Below are 19327 nucleotides of genomic sequence, written 5' to 3' on the forward strand. Positions count from 1 at the left end.
CTTGGACTTCCCAAGCGCTTAGTCCAGTGCTCTGCACACAGTAAGCGCTCAATAAATACGATTAAATACGATTGATTAAATGAATGAATGCTTTGCACGCAGTAAGCGCTCAACAATAGTGATTGAACGAGTGGATGAACGAGTCTTCTAGACTGTGAGCCCGCTGTTAGGTAGGGACCGTCTCTCTGTGTTGCCAAATTGTACTTCCCAAGCGCTTAGTCCAGTGCTCTGCACACAGTAAGCACTCAATAAATACGATTGATTAAATGAATGAATGCTTTGCACGCAGTAAGCGCTCAACAATAGTGATTGAACGAGTGGATGAACGAGTCTTCTAGACCGTGAGCCTACTGTTGGGTAGGGACCGTCTCTATATGTTGCCAACTTGGACTTCCCAAGCGCTTAGTTCGGTGCTCTGCACACAGTAAGCGCTCAATAAATACGATTAACTACGATTGAATGAATGAATGCTTCGCACGCAGTAAGTTCGTTCATTCATTCATTCAGTTGTATTTATTGAGCGCTTACTGTGTGCAGAGCACTGTACTAAGCGCTTGGGAAGTCCACGTTGGCAACATATAGAGACGGTCCCTACCCAACAGTAAGTGCTCAACGATAGTGATTGAACGAGTCTTCTAGACTGTGAGCCCACTGTTGGGTAGGGACCGTCTCTCTATGTTGCCAACGTGGACTTCCCAAGCGCTTAGTCCAGTGCTCTGCACACAGTAAGCGCTCAATAAATGCGATTGAAGGAATGAACACCGGCTCCGTAAACGTGCCCTCTGACGGCTTTGCTTCCCCCCCGGCTCCTCGACGCGCAGCTATCGCCCCGGTCCTTCTGGACGCCTTGACCGACCCTTCCAGGAAGACCCAGAAGTGCCTGCAGACCCTACTGGACACCAAGTTCGTCCACTTCATCGACGCCCCGTCCCTCGCCCTCATCATGCCCATCGTCCAGCGGGCCTTCCAGGACCGCTCCACCGACACGCGGAAGATGGCGGCCCAGATCATCGGCAATATGTACTCTCTGACGGACCAGAAGGTGAGGGGGCCCTGGGGGGGGGATGACGGAGACCCCCGTTCGTTCATTCAATCATTCATTCAATCGTATTTATTGAGCGCTTACTGTGTGCGGAGCACTGGACTAAGCGCTTGGGAAGTCCAAGTTGGCAACGTATAGAGACGGTCCCTACCCAACAGCGGGCTCACGGTCTAGAAGGCGGAGACAGACAACAAAACCAAACATACGAACAAAATAAAATAAATAGAATATGTAGGAGTAATATTAAATACGTAAAAATACGTTGTGAACGACGCCCGGGCCCTCGGTCCCACGGCTGCCCGGAGGAATCGATTCCACTGCTGGTGGTTCGGGGGGTGGCCCTGTCTGCCCTGTCACCCTGGCCGGCCATGAGAAGCAGCGTGGCTCAGTGGAAAGGGCCCGGGCTTTGGAGTCAGAGGGCACGGGTTCGAATCCCGACTCCGCCAGTTGTCAGCTGGGTGACTTTGGGCAAGTCACTTCACTTAGACTGTGAGCCCGCTGTTGGGTAGGGACCGTCTCTATATGTTGCCAACTTGGACTTCCCAAGCACTTAGTACAGTGCTCTGCACACAGTAAGCGCTCAATAAATACAGTGTGTGCAGAGCTCTGTACTAAGCGCTTGGGATGTACATTCATTCATTCATTCCATCGTATTTATTGAGCACTTACTGTGTGCAGAGCACTGTACTAAGCGCTTGGGATGCACATTCATTCATTCCATCGTATTGAGCGCTTACTGTGTGCAGAGCACTGTACTAAGCTCTTGGGATGTACATTCATTCATTCAGTTGTATTTATTGAGCACTTACTGTGTGCAGAGCACTGTACTAAACGCTTGGGATGCACATTCATTCATTCCATCGTATTGAGCGCTTACTGTGTGCAGAGCACTGTACTAAGCTCTTGGGATGTACATTCATTCATTGTCGTATTTATTGAGCACTTACTGTGTGCAGAGCACTGTACTAAGCACTTGGGATGTACATTCATTCGTTCATTCATTCCATCTTATTTATTGAGCACTTACTGTGTGCAGAGCACTGTACTAAGCACTTGGGATGTACACTCATTCGTTCATTCATTCCATCTTATTTATTGAGTGCTTACTGTGTGCAGAGCACTGTACTAAGCGCTTGGGATGTACATACATTCATTCATTCCATCGTATTTATTGAGCAATTACTGTGTGCAGAGCACTGGACTAAGCGCTTGGGAAGTCCAAGTCGGCAACGTATAGACCCGGTCCCTACCCAACAACGGGCTCACAGTCTAGAAGGGGGAGGCAGACGACAAAACAAAACATGGAGACAGGTGTCAAAACCGTCAAAATAAATAGAATTATAGCTATGTGCGTATCATTAATAAAACAGAGTCGTAAATATGTACAAGTAAAATAAATCCAGTCTGTACAGGTATATACGAGGGCTGTGGGGATGGGGAGGAGGAGAGGAAAAAGGAGGCTCAGTGTGGGAAGGCCTCCTGGAGGAGGTGAGCTCTCAGTAGGGCTTTGAAGGGAGGAAGAGAGTGAGCGTGGCGGATAATAATAATAATAATGGCATTTATTAAGCGCTTACTATGTGCAAAGCACTGTTCTAAGTGTTGGGGAGGTTACAAGGTGATCAGGTTGTCCCACATGGGGCTCACAGTCTTAATCCCCATTTTACAGATGAGGTCACTGAGGCCCAGAGAAGTGAAGTGACTTGCCCAAAGTCACACAGCTGACAATTGGCGGAGCCGGGGTTTGAACCCATGACCTTTGACTCCGAAGCCCGGGCTCTTTCCACTGAGCCACGCTGCTTCTCCCTTGTACTTTTCCAAGCGCTTAGTCCAGTGCTCTGCACACAGTAAGCGCTCAATAAATACGATTGAAAGAATGAATGAATCTTATATCTTGCCCCAGCGCTTAGTACAGTTCTCTGCACGTAGTAAGCGCTTAACAAATACTACAGTTATTGTGTGGTTCAGCGAGCGCGCCACCGCCGCGTTAAAGGAGAGCCGCCGGTATTTGTGACAAAGTAGAGAAACGGTTCTGTTAGCTTCTTAATCAATCAATCAATCGTATTTATTGAGCGCTTACTGTGTGCAGAGCACTGTACTAAGCGCTTGGGAAGTACAAGTTGGCAACATATAGAGACTGTCCCTACCCAACAGTGGGCTCACAGTCTAATTGAAGCCAGGTCGGTCAGAGGTGTTAATTAGGATTGGGGTGCAGGTCTGCCTCATCCCTTCGTCCCCACGTTTTCCCGATTAGAGACTCCCACCCTGCTACTGAGCTGAGAACCGGGAGAAGGAATTTAATAATAATAATAATAATAATGGCATTTATTAAGCGCTTACTATGTGCAAAGCACTGTTGTAAGCACTGGGGAGGTTACAAGGTGATCAGGTTGTCCCACGGGGGGCTCCCAGTCTTCATCCCCATTTTCCAGATGAGGTCACTGAGGCCCAGAGAAGTGAAGTGTCTTGCCCCAAGTCACCCAGCTGACAAGTGGTGGAGCCGGGGTCTGAACCCGTGACCTCTGACTCCAAAGCCCGGGCTCTTCCCACTGAGCCACGCCGCTTCTCTTAAGTCCTGGGATCTAGGACTCGGCTGGAACGGGCGGAGAATTTTAGGCGGAGAGGGAGTTTCCAGGTTCATTCACTCATTCAATCGTATTTATTGAGCGCTTACTGTGTGCAGAGCACTGCACTAAGCGCTTGGGAAGTCCAAGTTGGCAACATGTAGAGACGGTCCCTACCTGACAGCGGGCTCACAGTCTAGAAGGGGGAGACAGGGAACCAAGCAAAACATATTAACAGAAGAAAATAAATAGAATAAATATGTACAAATAAAATCAATCAATAAATAGAGTAATAAATCGGTACAAACATATATACATATATACAGGTGCTGTGGGGGGGGGAAGGAGGTAAGGTGGGGGGTGATGAGGAGTGGGAGAGGAAGGAGGGGGCTCAAGCTGGGAAGGCCTCCATTCCATGGTGCGGATGGAGAATATGAGGGGAGCGATCCCGCAGCCCCTCCCAAGGAGCCGGAGAAAGCCAGGCCGTGGCCGAATCTCAATCAATCAATCAATCAGTCAATCGTATTTATTGAGCGCTTACTGTGTGCAGAGCACTGGACTAAGCGCTTGGGAAGTACAAGTTGGCAACATATAGAGACGGTCCCTACCCAACAGTGGTTCTCACAGTCTAGAAGAATCTCATCCAGGCATTCACTGGATGCATTCCAGCATCCAGGCGTTCCTGAATCTCATCCAGGCATTCGCTACTAATGTTTTCTTGGCCTTTCGCTGGGTAGTAATAATAATAATAACGATGGTATTTGTTAAGCACTTACTATGTGCAAAGCACTGTTCTAAGCGCTGGGGAGGTTACAAGGTGATCAGGTTGTCCCACAGGGGGCTCACAGTTTTTGTCCCCATTTTATTCATTCAATCGTATTTATTCATTCATTCATTCAATCAATTGTATTTATGGAGCGCTTACTGTGTGCAGAGCACTGTACTAAGTATTCATTCATTCAGTCGTATTTATGGAGCGCTTACTGTGTGCAGAGCACTGGGCTAAGCATTCATTCATTCATTCCGTCGTATTTATTGAGCACTTACTGTGTGCAGAGCACTGTACTAAGAGCTTGGGAAGTACAAGTTGGCAACATATAGAGACGGTCCCTACCCAACAGCGGGCTCACAGTCTAGAAGGGGGAGACAGACAACAAAACATATTAACACAATAATAAAATAAAAATAAAAAAATGTATTGTGCTTACTGTGTGCAGAGCACTGGACTCATTTTACAGATGAGGTAACTGAGGCCCAGAGAAGTTAAGTGACTTTCCCAAAGTCTTTCCAACTTGTACTTCCCGAGCGCTTAGTACAGTGCTCTGCACACAGCAAGCTGTCAGTAAATCCGATTGAATGAATGAATGCAGCTGATAATTGGCAGGGGCGGGATTTGAACCCATGACTTCTGACTCCAAAGCCCGGGATCTTTCCACCGAGCCACGACGGAGCTGTTAATAATAACAATAATAATAACTTAATAGTCATCATCATCATCATCAACAATCGTATTTATTGAGCGCTTACTGTGTACACAATAACAGTAGTACTTGTCAAGCGCTTCCTTTGTACCAGGCGTTGTGCTTAGCAATGGGTGAACCCACTGTTGAGTAGGGACCGTCTCTCTATGTTGCCAACTTGGACTTCCCAAGCGCTTAGTCCAGTGCTCTGCACACAGTAAGCGCTCAATAAATACGACTGAATGAAGCAAATCAGGTTGGACGCTGCCCCCGTCCCCCGTGGGGCTGCCAGTCTCTAGTCCCCTTTTCTGGATGAAGTAACTGAGGCCCAGAGAAGCGAGGTCCCTGATGGAGGTGGCAGCCGGTAAAGTAACCTCCGTCTACCTTGTTCCCCTCCGCAGTTCCTCGTTAGTATAGTGGTAACAGTCTTTTAGACTGTGAGCCCACTGTTGGGTAGGGACCGTCTCTAGATGTTGCCAACTTGTACATCCCAAGCGCTTAGTACAGTGCTCTGCACACAGTAAGCGCTCAATAAATACGACTGATTGATTGGTAAGTATCCCCGCCTGCCACGCGGTTCGATTCCCCGGCGGGGAGGCCGTAAGTGTATTTTTCTTCTAGACCGTGAGCCCACTGTCGGGTAGGGACCGTCTCTATATGCTGCCGACTTGGACTTCCCAAGCGCTTAGTGCAGTGCTCGGCACACAGTAAGCGCTCAGTAAATACGATTTGAATGAAACGACGGTGACCCGGGGGGCTTTTCTGTGTTTCCAGGATCTGGCTCCTTACCTGCCCAGCGTGACGCCTGGCCTGAAGGCCTCTCTGTTGGATCCGGTGCCTGAGGTAAGGAAAAGCTCCCGCCCCGAGTTAGTTCGAGGGAAACTTCCTTCGGGAGACTTCCCGATGCTCGGCCGCAGAAGCCGCTCGAGAGCCCGGAGCCTCCCCCCCGAACCCCCATTTTCTCTCCTCCGCCTGCTTGACATTGGCCGTTTCCCGGCCCTCGCCGGCCAAGCGGTCCCTTCAGGCCTTCTGGTTGCCAACTTGCACTGAGTCCAGTGCTCTGCACGCCGTAAGCGCTCAATAAATACGATCGATTGATTCTGGTTGCCTTTTAGGTGCGAACGGTGTCCGCCAAGGCCCTCGGGGCGATGGTGAAGGGCATGGGGGAGTCGTGCTTTGAGGACCTGCTGCCGTGGCTGATGGAGACGCTGACGTACGAGCAGAGCTCGGTGGATCGCTCCGGAGCGGCCCAAGGTGAGCCTCTCCGTCCGCCTCTCGCTCCGGCCGCGGCCGCGGCCCCCGCCGACCCCCTTCCCCGTTTCCTCAGGGCTGGCCGAGGTCATGGCCGGACTGGGGGTGGAGAAGCTGGAGAAGCTGATGCCCGAGATCGTGGCCACGGCCAGCAAGGTGGACATTGCCCCCCACGTCCGAGACGGCTACATCATGATGTTCAACTACCTGCCCATCACGTTCGGGGACAAGTTCACGCCGTACGTGGGCCCCATCATCCCCTGCATCCTCAAGGTCAGTGCTCCGCATCCCCGGGGCGGGGCGGGGGGGGGGGGAATCGGGAATCCGGAGAATTCCCGATTCCTGGGGAGAGCCGGCCCAAGCTGACCGCCCCTCTCCGGGCAGGCCCTGGCCGACGAGAACGAGTTTGTGCGGGACACGGCCCTGAAGGCCGGCCAGCGCATCATCTCCATGTACGCCGAGACCGCCATCGCCCTCCTGCTGCCTCAGCTGGAGCAAGGCCTCTTTGACGATCTGTGGAGAATAAGGTGAGGGAGGAAGGCGGGGGACAGGAAGATTCAGGGATTTTTATTTAATAATAATAATAATATTGGTATTTGTTAAGCGCTTACTATGTGCAAAGCACTGTTCTAAGCGCTGGGGTAGGTACAAGGTCATCAGGTTGTCCCACAAGGGGCTCACAGTCTTCATCCCCATTTTACAGATGAGGGAACTGAGGCCCAGAGAGGTGAAGTGACTTGCCCAAATGTCACCCAGCTGACAAGTGGCGGAGCCGGGATTTGAACCCACGACCTCTGACTCCAAAGCCCGGGCTCTTTCCACTGAGCCGCGCTGCTTCCATTGCACTTATTGCTGCTTATTTGCACATACTGATTCTTTGGCAATAAACAATTGGCAGGAGCGGAACTGGAACCCACGGCTTCTGACTCCGAACCCCGGGCTCTTCCCACTGAGCCGCGACAGAACTGTTAATAATAATAATAATAACGTTGGTATTTATTAAGCCCTTACAATGTGCAAAGCACTGTGTTTTACTTGTACATATCTATTCTATTTATTTTATTTTGTTAATATGTTTGGTTTTGTCCTCTACCTCCCCCTTCTAGACTGTGAGCCCGCTGTCGGGTCCCTTAGGGAAGCAGCGTGGCTCAGTGGAAAGAGCACGGACTTTGGAGTCAGAGGTCATGGGTTCATATCCCGGCTCCGCCACTTGTCAGCTGGGTGACGTTGGGCAAGCCACTTCACTTCTCTGGGCCTCAGTTACCTCATCTGTAAAATGGGGATTAAGACTGTGAGCCCCCCGTGGGACAACCTGATCACCTTGTAACCTCCCCAGCGCTTAGAACAGTGCCTTGCACATAGTAAGCGCTTAATAAATGCCGTTATTATTATTATTGGCCCCCTTTCCATTCCCCCCATCTTACCTCCTTCCCTTCCCCCACAGCACCTGTATATATGTATATATGTTTGTACATGTTTATTACTCTATTTATTTTACTTGTACATATCTGTTCTATTTTATTTTGTTAGTATGTTTGGTTCGGTTCTCTGTCTCCCCCTTTTAGACTGTGGGCCCACTGTTGGGTAGGGACTGTCTCTATATGTTGCCAACTTGTACTTCCCAAGTGCTTAGTACGGTGCTCTGCACACAGTAAGCGCTCAATAAATACGATTGATTGATTGGGTAGGGACCGTCTCTATATGTTGCCAACTTGTACTTCCCAAGCGCTTAGTCCAGTGTTCTGCACACAGTAAGCGCTCAATAAATACGATTGATTGATTGTTCTAAGCGCTGGGGAGATTACAAGGTGATCAGGTTGTCCCACGGGGTGCTCACAGTCTTCATCCCCATCTTACAGATGAGGCAACTGAGGCCCAGAGAAGTGAAGTGACTTGCCCAAAGTCACACAGCTGACAATTGGCGGAGCTGGGATTTGAACCAATGGCCTCTGACTCCAAAGCCCGGGCTCTTTCCACTGAGCCACGCTGCTTTTATTTTATTTTGTTAATATATTTTGTTTTGTTGTCTGTCTCCCCCTTTTAGACTGTGAGCCCGCTGCTGGGTAGGGACCGGCTCTAGGTGTTGCCAACTTGGACTTCCCAAGCGCTTAGTCCAGTGCTCTGCACACAGTAAGTGCTCAATAAATACGATTGATTGATTGATTGATTGATCTAAGCACTGGGGAGATTACAAGGTGATCAGGTTGTCCCATGGGGGGGCCTCACAGTCTTCATCCCCATTTTACAGATGAGGCAACTGAGGCCCAGAGAAGTGAAGTGACTTGCCCAAAGTCACACAGCTGACAATTGGCAGAGCTGGGATTTGAACCCATGGCCTCTGACTCCAAAGCCCGGGCTCTTTCCACTGAGCCACGCTGCTTCTTTTATTTTATTTTGTTAATATGTTTTGTTTTGTCCTCTGTCTCCCCCTTCTAGACTGTGAGCCCGCTGTTGGGTAGGGACCGGCTCTAGATGTTGCCAATTGGACTTCCCAAGTGCTTAGTACAGTGCTCTGCACACAGTAAGCGCTCAATAAGTACGATTGAGTGAATGAAAATGAATGATGGAGTGGCCGGCCGCCCCATCCACTGTAGGGCATAATAATATATACTATAACATAATAATACTATAATAATACTATAATACTAATAATATATACTATAATATAATAATGCTATAATATAATAATAATACTATAATAATGATACTAATAATATAATAATACTATAATAATAATTATGGCATTTGTACTGTGGCTCGGCACACAGTAAGCGCTCAATAAATACGATTGAATGGAAATGAATGATGGAGCGGCCGGCCGCCCCATCCACTGTAGGGCATAATAATATATACTATAACATAATAATACTATAATAATACTATAATACTAATAATATATACTATAATATAATAATGCTATAATATAATAATAATACTATAATAATGATACTAATAATATAATAATACTATGATAATACTATAATAATAATTATGGCATTTGTACTGTGGATCTGCACACAGTAAGCGCTCAATAAATACGATTGAGTGAATGAAAATGAATGATGGAGCGGCCGGCCGCCCCATCCATTGTAGGGCATAATAGTATATACTATAACATAATAATACTATAATAATACTATAATACTAATACTATATACTATAATATAATAATACTATAATATAATAATAGTGCTATAATAATGATACTAATGAAATAATAATACTATGATAATACTGTAATAATAATTATGGCATTTGTACTGTGGCTCTGCACACAGTAAGCGCTCAATAAATACGATTGAGTGAATGAAAATGAATGATGGAGCGGCCGGCCGCCCCATCCACTGTAGGGCATAATAGTATATACTATAACATAATAATACTATAATAATACTATAATACTAATAATATATACTATAATATAATAATACTATAATATAATGATAATACTATAATAATGGTACTAATAATATAACAATACTATAATAATACTATAATAATAATATGGCATTTGTACTGTGGCTCTGCACACAGTAAGCGCTCAATAAATACGATTGAGTGAATGAAAATGAATGATGGAGCGGCCGGCCGCCCCATCCACTGTAGGGCATAATAATATATACTGTAACATAATAATACTATAATACTAATAATATATACTATAATATAATACTACTATAATATAATAGTAATACTATAATAATGATACTAATATAATAATGTTATAATAATACTATAATAATAATTATTGCATTTGTACTGTGGCTCTGCACACAGTAAGCGCTCAATAAATACGATTGAGTGAATGAAAATGAACGATGGAGCGGCCGGCCGCCCCATCCACTGTAGGGCATAATAATATATACTATAACGTAATAATACTATAATAATACTATAATACTAATACTATATACTATAATATAATAATGCTATAATATAATAATAATACTATAATAATGATACTAATAATATAATAATACTATAATAATACTATAATAATAATTGTGGCATTTGTACTGTGGCTCTGCACACAGTAAGCGCTCAATAAATACAATTGAGTGAATGAAAATGAATGATGGAGCGGCCGGCCGCCCCATCCACTGTAGGGCATAATAATATATGCTATTACATAATAATACTATAATAATACTATAATACTAATAATATATACTACAATATAATAATACTATAGTATAATAATAATACTATAATAGTGATGCTAATAATATAATAATACTATAATAATTATGGCATTTGTACTGTGGCTCTGCACACAGTAAGCGCTCAATAAATATGATTGAGTGAATGAAAATGAACGATGGAGCGGCCGGCCGCCCCATCCACTGTAGGGCATAATAATATATACTATAACATAATAAAACTATAATACTAATAATATATACTATAATATAATAATACTATAATATAATAGTAATACTATAATAATGATACTAATAATATAATAATGCTATAATAATACTATAATAATAATTATGGCATTTATACTGTGGCTCTGCACACAGTAAGCGCTCAATAAATACGATTGAGTGAAAGAAAATGAATGATGGAGCGGCTGGCTGCCCCATCCACTGTAGGGCATAATAATATATACTATAACATAATAATACTATAATAATACTATAATACTAATAATATATACTATAATATAATAATGCTATAATATAATAATAATACTATAATAATGATACTAATAATATAATAATACTATAATAATAATTATGGCATTTGTACTGTGGCTCTGCACACAGTAAGTGCTCAATAAGTACGATTGAATGAAAATGAATGATGGAGCGGCCGGCCGCCCCATCCACTGTAGGGCATAATAATATATACTATAACATAATAATACTATAATACTAATAATATATACTATAATATAATACTATAATATAATAGTAATACTATAATAATGATACTAATAATATAATAATGCTATAATAATACTATAGTAATAATTATGGCATTTGTACTGTGGCTCTGCACACAGGAAGCGCTCAATAAATATGATTGAGTGAATGAAAATGAACGATGGAGCGGCCGGCCGCCCCATCCACTGTAGGGCATAATAATATATACTATAACATAATAATACTATAATAATACTATAATACTAATAATATATACTATAATATAATAATGCTATAATATAATAATAATACTATAATAATGATACTAATAATATAATAATGTTATAATAATACTATAATAATAATTATGACATTTGTACTGTGGCTCTGCACACAGTAAGCGCTCAATAAATACGATTGAATGAAAATGAATGATGGAGCGGCCGGCCGGCCCATCCACTGTAGGGCATAATAATATATACTATAACATAATAATACTATAATACTAATAATATATACTGTAATATAATAATGCTATAATATAATAATAATACTATAATAATGATACTAATAATATAATAATACTATAATAATGCTATAATAATAATTATGACATTTGCACTGTGGCTCTGCACACAGTAAGCGCTCAATAAATACGATTGAGTGAATGAAAATGAATGATGGAGCGGCCGGCCACCCCATCCACTGTAGGGCATAGTAATATATACTATAACATAATAATACTATAATAATACTATAATATTAATAATATATACTATAATACTAATAATATATACTATAATATAATAATGATATAATAATAGTGCTATAATAATGATACTAATAATATAATGATACTATAATAATAATTATGGCATTTGTACTGTGCCTCTGCACACAGTAAGCGCTCAATAAATACGATTGAGTGAATGAAAATGAATGATGGAGCGGCCGGCCGCCCCATCCACTGTAGGGCATAATAATATATACTATAATATAATAATACTATAATACAATACTATAATAATAATACTAATAATATATACTATAATATAGTAATAATGCTATAATAATGCTAATAATATATTCTATAATATAATAATACTATAATAATAATTATGGCATTCGTTAAGCGCTTACTTTGTGCCAGTCACTGTACTAAGCGCTCGAGCCCTGGGTGGCTCAATTCAGCAGGCTCTTTCCACGCCCATTTCAGTCTCTAAATTTGATTCCCTCGCGGTTTAATCTCTAAATTTGATACCACTGCCCATTTGATTCCCTCGCGGTCGGCTGTTTTCCCCCGCTCACGAAACTCCGTTTCTGAGGCGCTACTTTTCAGCTGTGAGGGGGCATCCTCCTCAGAGCCGGGGTGCCGGAAGGCCCCTCGACGCCGGGCGGCCCCGTACTCTGCTTTCGGCCTTTCTAATACAGTGCTCTGCACGCAGTAAGCGCTCAATAAATACGATTGATTGATTGATTGTGCCCATTTCCCATTTATGAGTTGTGAATCAGGCCGTCAGTCAGTGGTATTTAATAATAATAATAATGGCATTCGTTAAGCGCTTACTATGTGCAAAGCACCGTTCTAAGCACTGGCGAGGTTACAAGGTGGCCGGGTGGTCCCACGGGGGGCTCACAGTCTTAATCCCCGTTTTCCAGATGAGGTAACTGAGGCCCAGAGAATCAATCAGTCGTATGTATTGAGCGCTTACTGTGTGCAGAGCACTGTACTAAGCGCTTGGGAAGTACAAGTTGGCTTGGGCAGTACAAGTTGGAGAAGTGAAGTGACTTGTCCAAAGTCACACAGCTGACAAGTGGCGGAGGCCGGGATTTGAACCCATGACCTCTGACTCCAAAGCCCGGGCTTTTTCCAATCAATCAATCAATCGTATTTATTGAGCGCTTACTGTGTGCAGAGCACTGTACTAAGCTCTTGGGAAGTACAAGTTGGCAAAATATAGAGACAGTCCCTACCCAACAGTGGGCTCACAGTCTAAAAGGGGGAGGCTTTTTTTCCACTGAGCCACGCTGCTTATTAATAATAATAATAATAATAATAATAATAATAGTATTTGTTAAGCGCTTACTGTGTGCCAGACACTGTACTAAGTGCTGAGTTGGATCGAAGCAAATCGGGTTGGAAACTGTCTCAGTCCCATGTGGGGCTCACCGGGAACTGAGGCACAGGGAAGTCAAGTGACTTGCCCAGAGTCACACAGCAGAGAGTGGTGGAACTGGGATTAGAACCCATGACCTGGGAGAAGCAGCGTGGCTCAGTGGAAAGAGCCCGGGCTTGGGAGTCAGAGGTCGTGGGTTCTAATCCCGGCTCCGCTACTTGTCAGCTGGGTGACTTGGGGCAAGTCACTTCACTTCTCTGGGCCTCAGTTCCCTCAACTGAAAAATGGGGATTGAAGACGGTGAGCCCCCCGTGGGACAACCTGATCACCTTGTAACCTCCCCAGCGCTTAGAACAGTGCTTTCCATCATCATCATCATCAATCGTATTTATTGAGCGCTTACTATGTGCAGAGCACTGTACTAAGCGCTTGGGAAGTACAAGTTGGCAACATATAGAGACAGTCCCTACCCAGCAGTGGACTCACAGTCTAAAAGGGGGAGACAGAGAACAAAACCAAACATACTAACAAAATAAAATAAATAGAATAGATATGTACAAGTAAAATAGAGTGATAAATATGTACAAACATATATCCATATATACAGGTGCTGTGGGGAAGGGAAGGAGGTAAGATGGGGGGGATGGAGAGGGGGACAAGGGGGAGAGGAAGGAAGGGGCTCAGTCTGGGAAGGCCTCCCGGAGGAGGTGAGCTCTCAGTAGGGCCTTTCCACATAGTAAGCACTTAATAAATGCCATTATTATTATTATTATTATGGCTCCCAGGCCTGTGCTCTATCAACTATGCCATGCTGCTTCTCTTATTTACTGAGCGCTTACTATGTGCAGAGGACTTTTGTAAGCGCTTGGGAGAGTACAGTACTGTCCACCCGTCCGCATGTTTTGTCGTCCGTCTCCCGCTTCTAGACCGTGAGCCCGCTGTTGGGTAGGGGCCGTCTCTAGATGTTGCCGACTTGGACTTCCCAAGCGCTCAGTACAGTGCTCTGCACACAGGAAGCGCTCAGTAAATACCAACGAATGAATGAGAACTAGTGATGAAGGTTTCTGATTCCTGCCTGACAGGTTCAGCTCGGTGCAACTCCTCGGCGACCTCCTCTTCCACATCTCGGGCGTCACCGGGAAAATGACCACGGAAACGGCCTCTGAGGATGACAACTTTGGAACCGCCCAGTCCAACAAGGTGACTCCAGGCGGAGGCCTTTGTCCCTTACCGCGCTCCGTCAGTCAGCGATTTGTATTTATTGAGCGCTTACCGTGTACTAAACACTTGGGAGAGCACAGCTGTGTGACCCTGGGCAAGTCACTTAATAATAATAATAATGATGATGGCATTAAGCGCTTACTATGGGCAAAGCACTGTTCTAAGCGCTGGGGAGGTGACAAGGCGATCAGGTTGCCCCACGGGGGGGCTCACAGTCTTCATCCCCATTTTCCAGATGAGGTCACTGAGGCACAGAGAAGGTAAGTGACTCCAAGCGGAGGCCTTTGTCCCTTACCGCGCTCCGTCAGTCAGCGAATTGTACTTATTGAGCGCTTACCGTGTACTGAACACTTGGGAGAGCACAGCTGTGTGACCTTGGGCAAGTCACTTAATAATAATAATAATAATAAAAATAATGCTGATGGTATTTATTAAGCGCTTACTATGGGCAAAGCACTGTTCTAAGCGCTGGGGATGTGACAAGGCGATCAGGTTGCCCCACGGGGGGGGCTCACAGTCTTCATCCCCATTTTCCAGATGAGGTCACTGAGGCCCAGAGAAGGTAAGTGACTCCAAGCGGAGGCCTTTGTCCCTTACCGCGCTCCGTCAGTCAGCGAATTGTATTTATTGAGCGCTTACCGTGTACTAAACACTTGGGAGAACACAGCTGTGTGACCTTGGGCAAGTCACTTAATAATAATAATAATAATAAAAATAATGCTGATGGTATTTATTAAGCGCTTACTATGGGCAAAGCACTGTTCTCAGCGCTGGGGAGGTGACAAGGTGATCAGGTTGTCCCACGGGGGTGGCTCACAGTCTTCATCCCCATGTTCCAGATGAGGGAACTGAGGCCCAGAGAAGTGAAGCGACTTGCCCAAAGTCACCCATCTGACAAGTGGCAGGGCCGGTATTCGAACCCACGACCCAGTCTGACTCCTCTTCCCACTGAGCCACGCTTCTTCTCTGCGCCTCAGTTACCTCATCTGGCAAATGGGGATTCATTCAGTCGTATTGATTGAGCGCCTACTGTGTGCAGAGCACTGGACTAAGCGCTTGGCAACATCTCGTTGGGGATTGGGGATCAAGTTGGGGAACTGTACCCAACTTGGACTTCCCAAGCGCTTAGTACAGTGCTCTGCACGCAGTAAGCGCTCAATAAATATGATTGATTGATTGATTGATTACTCAGCACTTGGGAAGTAAAAGTTGGCAACGACTTGTTGCGGATTGGGGATCAAGTCGGGGATTGAGACTGTGAACCCCCCCCGGGGGACAACCTGATCACCCTGTATCCTCCCCAGCGCTTAGAACAGTGCTTTGCACATAGTAAGCCCACTGTTGGGTAGGGACCGTCTCTATATGTTGCCAACTTTTACTTCCCAAGCGCTTAGTACAGTGCTCTGCACACAGTAAGCGCTTAATAAATGCAATTGATGGATTGATTGATTGATTGGTCGTAGAAGCAGCGTGGCTCGGTGGAAAGAGCCCGGGCTTTGGAGTCAGAGGTCAGGGGTTCAAATCCCGGCTCCGCCAATTGCCAGCTGGGTGACTTTGGGCGAGTCACTTCACTTCTCTGGGCCTCAGTTCCCTCATCTGTAAAATAATAATACTAATAATGGCATTTGTTAAGCGCTTACTACGTGCAGAGCACTGTTCTAAGCGCTGGGGGGGATACAAGGTGATCAAGTTGCCCCACGTGGGGCTCACAGTCTTAATCCCCATCTTACAGGTGAGGTAACAGGCTCAGAGAAGTTAAGCGACCTGCCCAAGATCACACAGCAGGCATGTGGTGGAGTCGGGATTCGGACCCATGACCTCTGACTCCAAAGCCCGGGCTCTTTCCACTTCTCTAAAATGGGGATTAAGACTGTGAGGCCCCCACCCCGTGGGACAACCTGGTCACCTTGTAACCTCCCCGGTGCTTAGAACAGTGCTTTGCACATAGTAAGCGCTTAATAAATAATAAAAAAAAAATTTTAAAAAAAACCAGACCCATTCCCTGCCCACAAGGAATTTACTCCAGTCTTCTGTCCTCAAAAACCTCCAATGGCTACCAATCAATCTGCGCATCAGGCAGAAACTCCTCCCCCTGGGCTTCCAGGCTGTCCATCCATCCCCTCGCCCCCTCCTCCCTCACCTCCCTTCTCTCCTTCTCCAGCCCAGCCCGCACCCTCCGCTCCTCCGCCGCTAATCTCCTCACCATTAGGCCTCGTTCTCGCCTGTCCCGCCATCGACCCCCGGCCCACGTCCTCCCCCGGGCCTGGAATGCCCCCAATCCCTCTGCCCCTCCGCCAAGCTAGCTCTCTTCCTCCCTTCAAGGCCCTACTGAGAGCTCACCTCCTCCAGGAGGCCTTCCCACACTGAGCCCCTTCCTTCCTCTCCCCCTCGCCCCCCTCTCCATCCCCCCATCTTACCTCCTTCCCTTCCCCACAGCACCTGTATATACGTATATATGTTTGTACATATTTATTACTCTATTTATTTATTTTACTTGTACATTTCTATCCTATTTATTTTATTTTGTTGGTATGTTTGGTTTTGTTCTCTGTCTCCCCCTTTTAGACTGTGAGCCCACTGTTGGGTAGGGACTGTCTCTAGGTGTTGCCAATTTGTACTTCCCAAGCGCTTAGTACAGTGCTCTGCACATAGTAAGTGCTCAATAAATATGATTGATTGATTGATTGATTCTGTCCCTGTCCCTGGTCTCCCGGCACGCAGGCCATCATCAGCGCCCTGGGCGTGGAGCGGCGGAACCGCGTGCTGGCCGGCCTGTACATGGGCCGATCGGACACCCAGCTGGTCGTTCGCCAGGCGTCCCTGCACGTCTGGAAGATCGTGGTGTCCAACACCCCCCGCACCCTGCGGGAGATCCTCCCCACCCTCTTCGGCCTCCTCCTGGGCTTTCTGGCCAGCACCTGCCCCGACAAGAGGACGGTAAGAGAGCCGGGGCCGGGCCGGACCCCCGCACGCTGCGTTTCCCTCCCCGGGCGGGCGTCCGGGGCTGCAAATCCACCGCTCCTCTTCCGCGTGACCCCGGTCACGGCGTCACGATCCCTGGCTTGTCCCCGTTGGCAGATCGCAGCCCGGACGCTGGGAGACCTCGTCCGGAAGCTAGGAGAGAAGATCCTCCCGGAAATCATTCCCATCCTCGAGGAGGGCCTGCGGTCGGAGAAGAGCGACGAGAGGCAGGGGGTGTGCATCGGGCTCAGCGAGATCATGAAGTCCACCAGCAGGGATGCGGTGAGGCTCTGCTCGGGGGGCGCGGAGGCCGCTGAGCCTCACGGGGAGGACGGTGGCGATGATGATGGATGATGATGATGACGATGGATGATGATGACGATGGATGATGATGGGTGATGATGGTGGTGGATGATGATGGATGATGATGGTGGTGGATGATGATGGTGGATGATGATGATGATGATGATGTGGATGATGATGATGATGGATGATGATGATGGCTTCTAGACTGTGAGCCCTCTGTTGGGTAGGGGCCATCTCTATATGTTGCCAACTTGTATTTCCCAAGCGCTTAGTACAGTGCTCTGCACACAGTAAGTGCTCAATAAATATGATTAAATGAATGATGATGATGACGATGGATGATGATGACGGATGATGACGGATGGATGATGGATGATGGATGGATGATGATGATGGATGATGATGATGATGATGATGATGATGGATGATGGCTTCTAGACTGTGAGCCCTTTGTTGGGTAGGGACCATCTCTATATGTTGCCAACTTGTACTTCCCAAGCGCTTAGTACAGTGCTCTGCACACAGTAAGTGCTCAATAAATATGATTAAATGAATGATGATGACGACAATGGATGATGATGACGATGGATGATGATGACGATGGATGATGACGGATGATGATGGATGATGATGATGATGGATGATGATGATGGATGATGATGATGATGGATGATGGCTTCTAGACTGTGAGCCCTCTGTTGGGTAGGGACCATCTCTATATGTTGCCAACTTGTACTTCCCAAGTGCTTAGTACAGTGCTCTGCACACAGTAAGCGCTCAATAAATACAATTAAATGAATGAATGATGATGGATGATGGATGATGATGGCTTCTAGACTGTGAGCCCGCTGTTGGGTAGGGACCATCTCTATATGTTGCCAACTTGTACTTCCCAGGTGCTTAGTACAGTGCTCTGCACACAGTAAGTACTCAATAAATATGATTAAATGAATGATGATGATGGATGATGATGATGATGGGTGATGATGATGATGGATGATGATGATGGTGGATGGTGATGGATGATGATGATGGATGATGATGGATGATGATGATGATGGCTTCTAGACTGTGAGCCCTCTGTTGGGTAGGGGCCATCTCTATACGTTGCCAACTTGGACTTCCCAAGTGCTTAGTCCAGTGCTCTGCACACAGTAAGCGCTCAATAAATACGATTGAATGAATGAATGATGATGGATGATGATGATGATGATGGATGATGACATTTATCAGTGCCGGCTATGTGCTGAGCACTTCATTTAGTCGTTCAGTCGTATTTATTGAGCGCTTACTGTGTGCAGAGCACTGGACTAAGCGCTTGGAAAGTCCAAGTCAGCAACAGATAGAGACGGTCCCTACCCGACAATGGGCTCCCAGTCTAGAAGGGGGAGATGGACAACAAAACACAACATGTGGACTGGTGTCAAGTTGTCAGAACAAATAGAATTAAAGCTAGATGCGCATCATTAACAAAATAAATAGAATGGTAAATATGGACAAGTAAAATAAATAGAGTAATAAACCTGTACAAACATATATG

The 19327-nt window shown here is 45.8% G+C and overlaps 1 protein-coding gene across 1 annotated transcript in view; it reads left to right on the forward strand.

Annotated features, from left to right (window-relative positions):
* The window catches only part of GCN1 (GCN1 activator of EIF2AK4), a 149259-nt gene that overhangs the window by 110295 nt on the left and 19637 nt on the right, over positions 1 to 19327 (forward strand). Inside the window, exons 38-45 of the mRNA XM_038762447.1 lie at positions 822 to 1042; positions 5838 to 5906; positions 6179 to 6317; positions 6391 to 6587; positions 6699 to 6841; positions 14382 to 14499; positions 17242 to 17457; positions 17599 to 17763. Coding sequence (XP_038618375.1) covers positions 822 to 1042; positions 5838 to 5906; positions 6179 to 6317; positions 6391 to 6587; positions 6699 to 6841; positions 14382 to 14499; positions 17242 to 17457; positions 17599 to 17763 — 1268 coding nt within the window. The remainder of the gene's footprint in view (positions 1 to 821; positions 1043 to 5837; positions 5907 to 6178; positions 6318 to 6390; positions 6588 to 6698; positions 6842 to 14381; positions 14500 to 17241; positions 17458 to 17598; positions 17764 to 19327) is intronic.

The sequence above is a fragment of the Tachyglossus aculeatus genome, chromosome 21 (genome assembly GCF_015852505.1).
Source record: "Tachyglossus aculeatus isolate mTacAcu1 chromosome 21, mTacAcu1.pri, whole genome shotgun sequence".
NCBI lineage: Eukaryota > Metazoa > Chordata > Mammalia > Monotremata > Tachyglossidae > Tachyglossus > Tachyglossus aculeatus.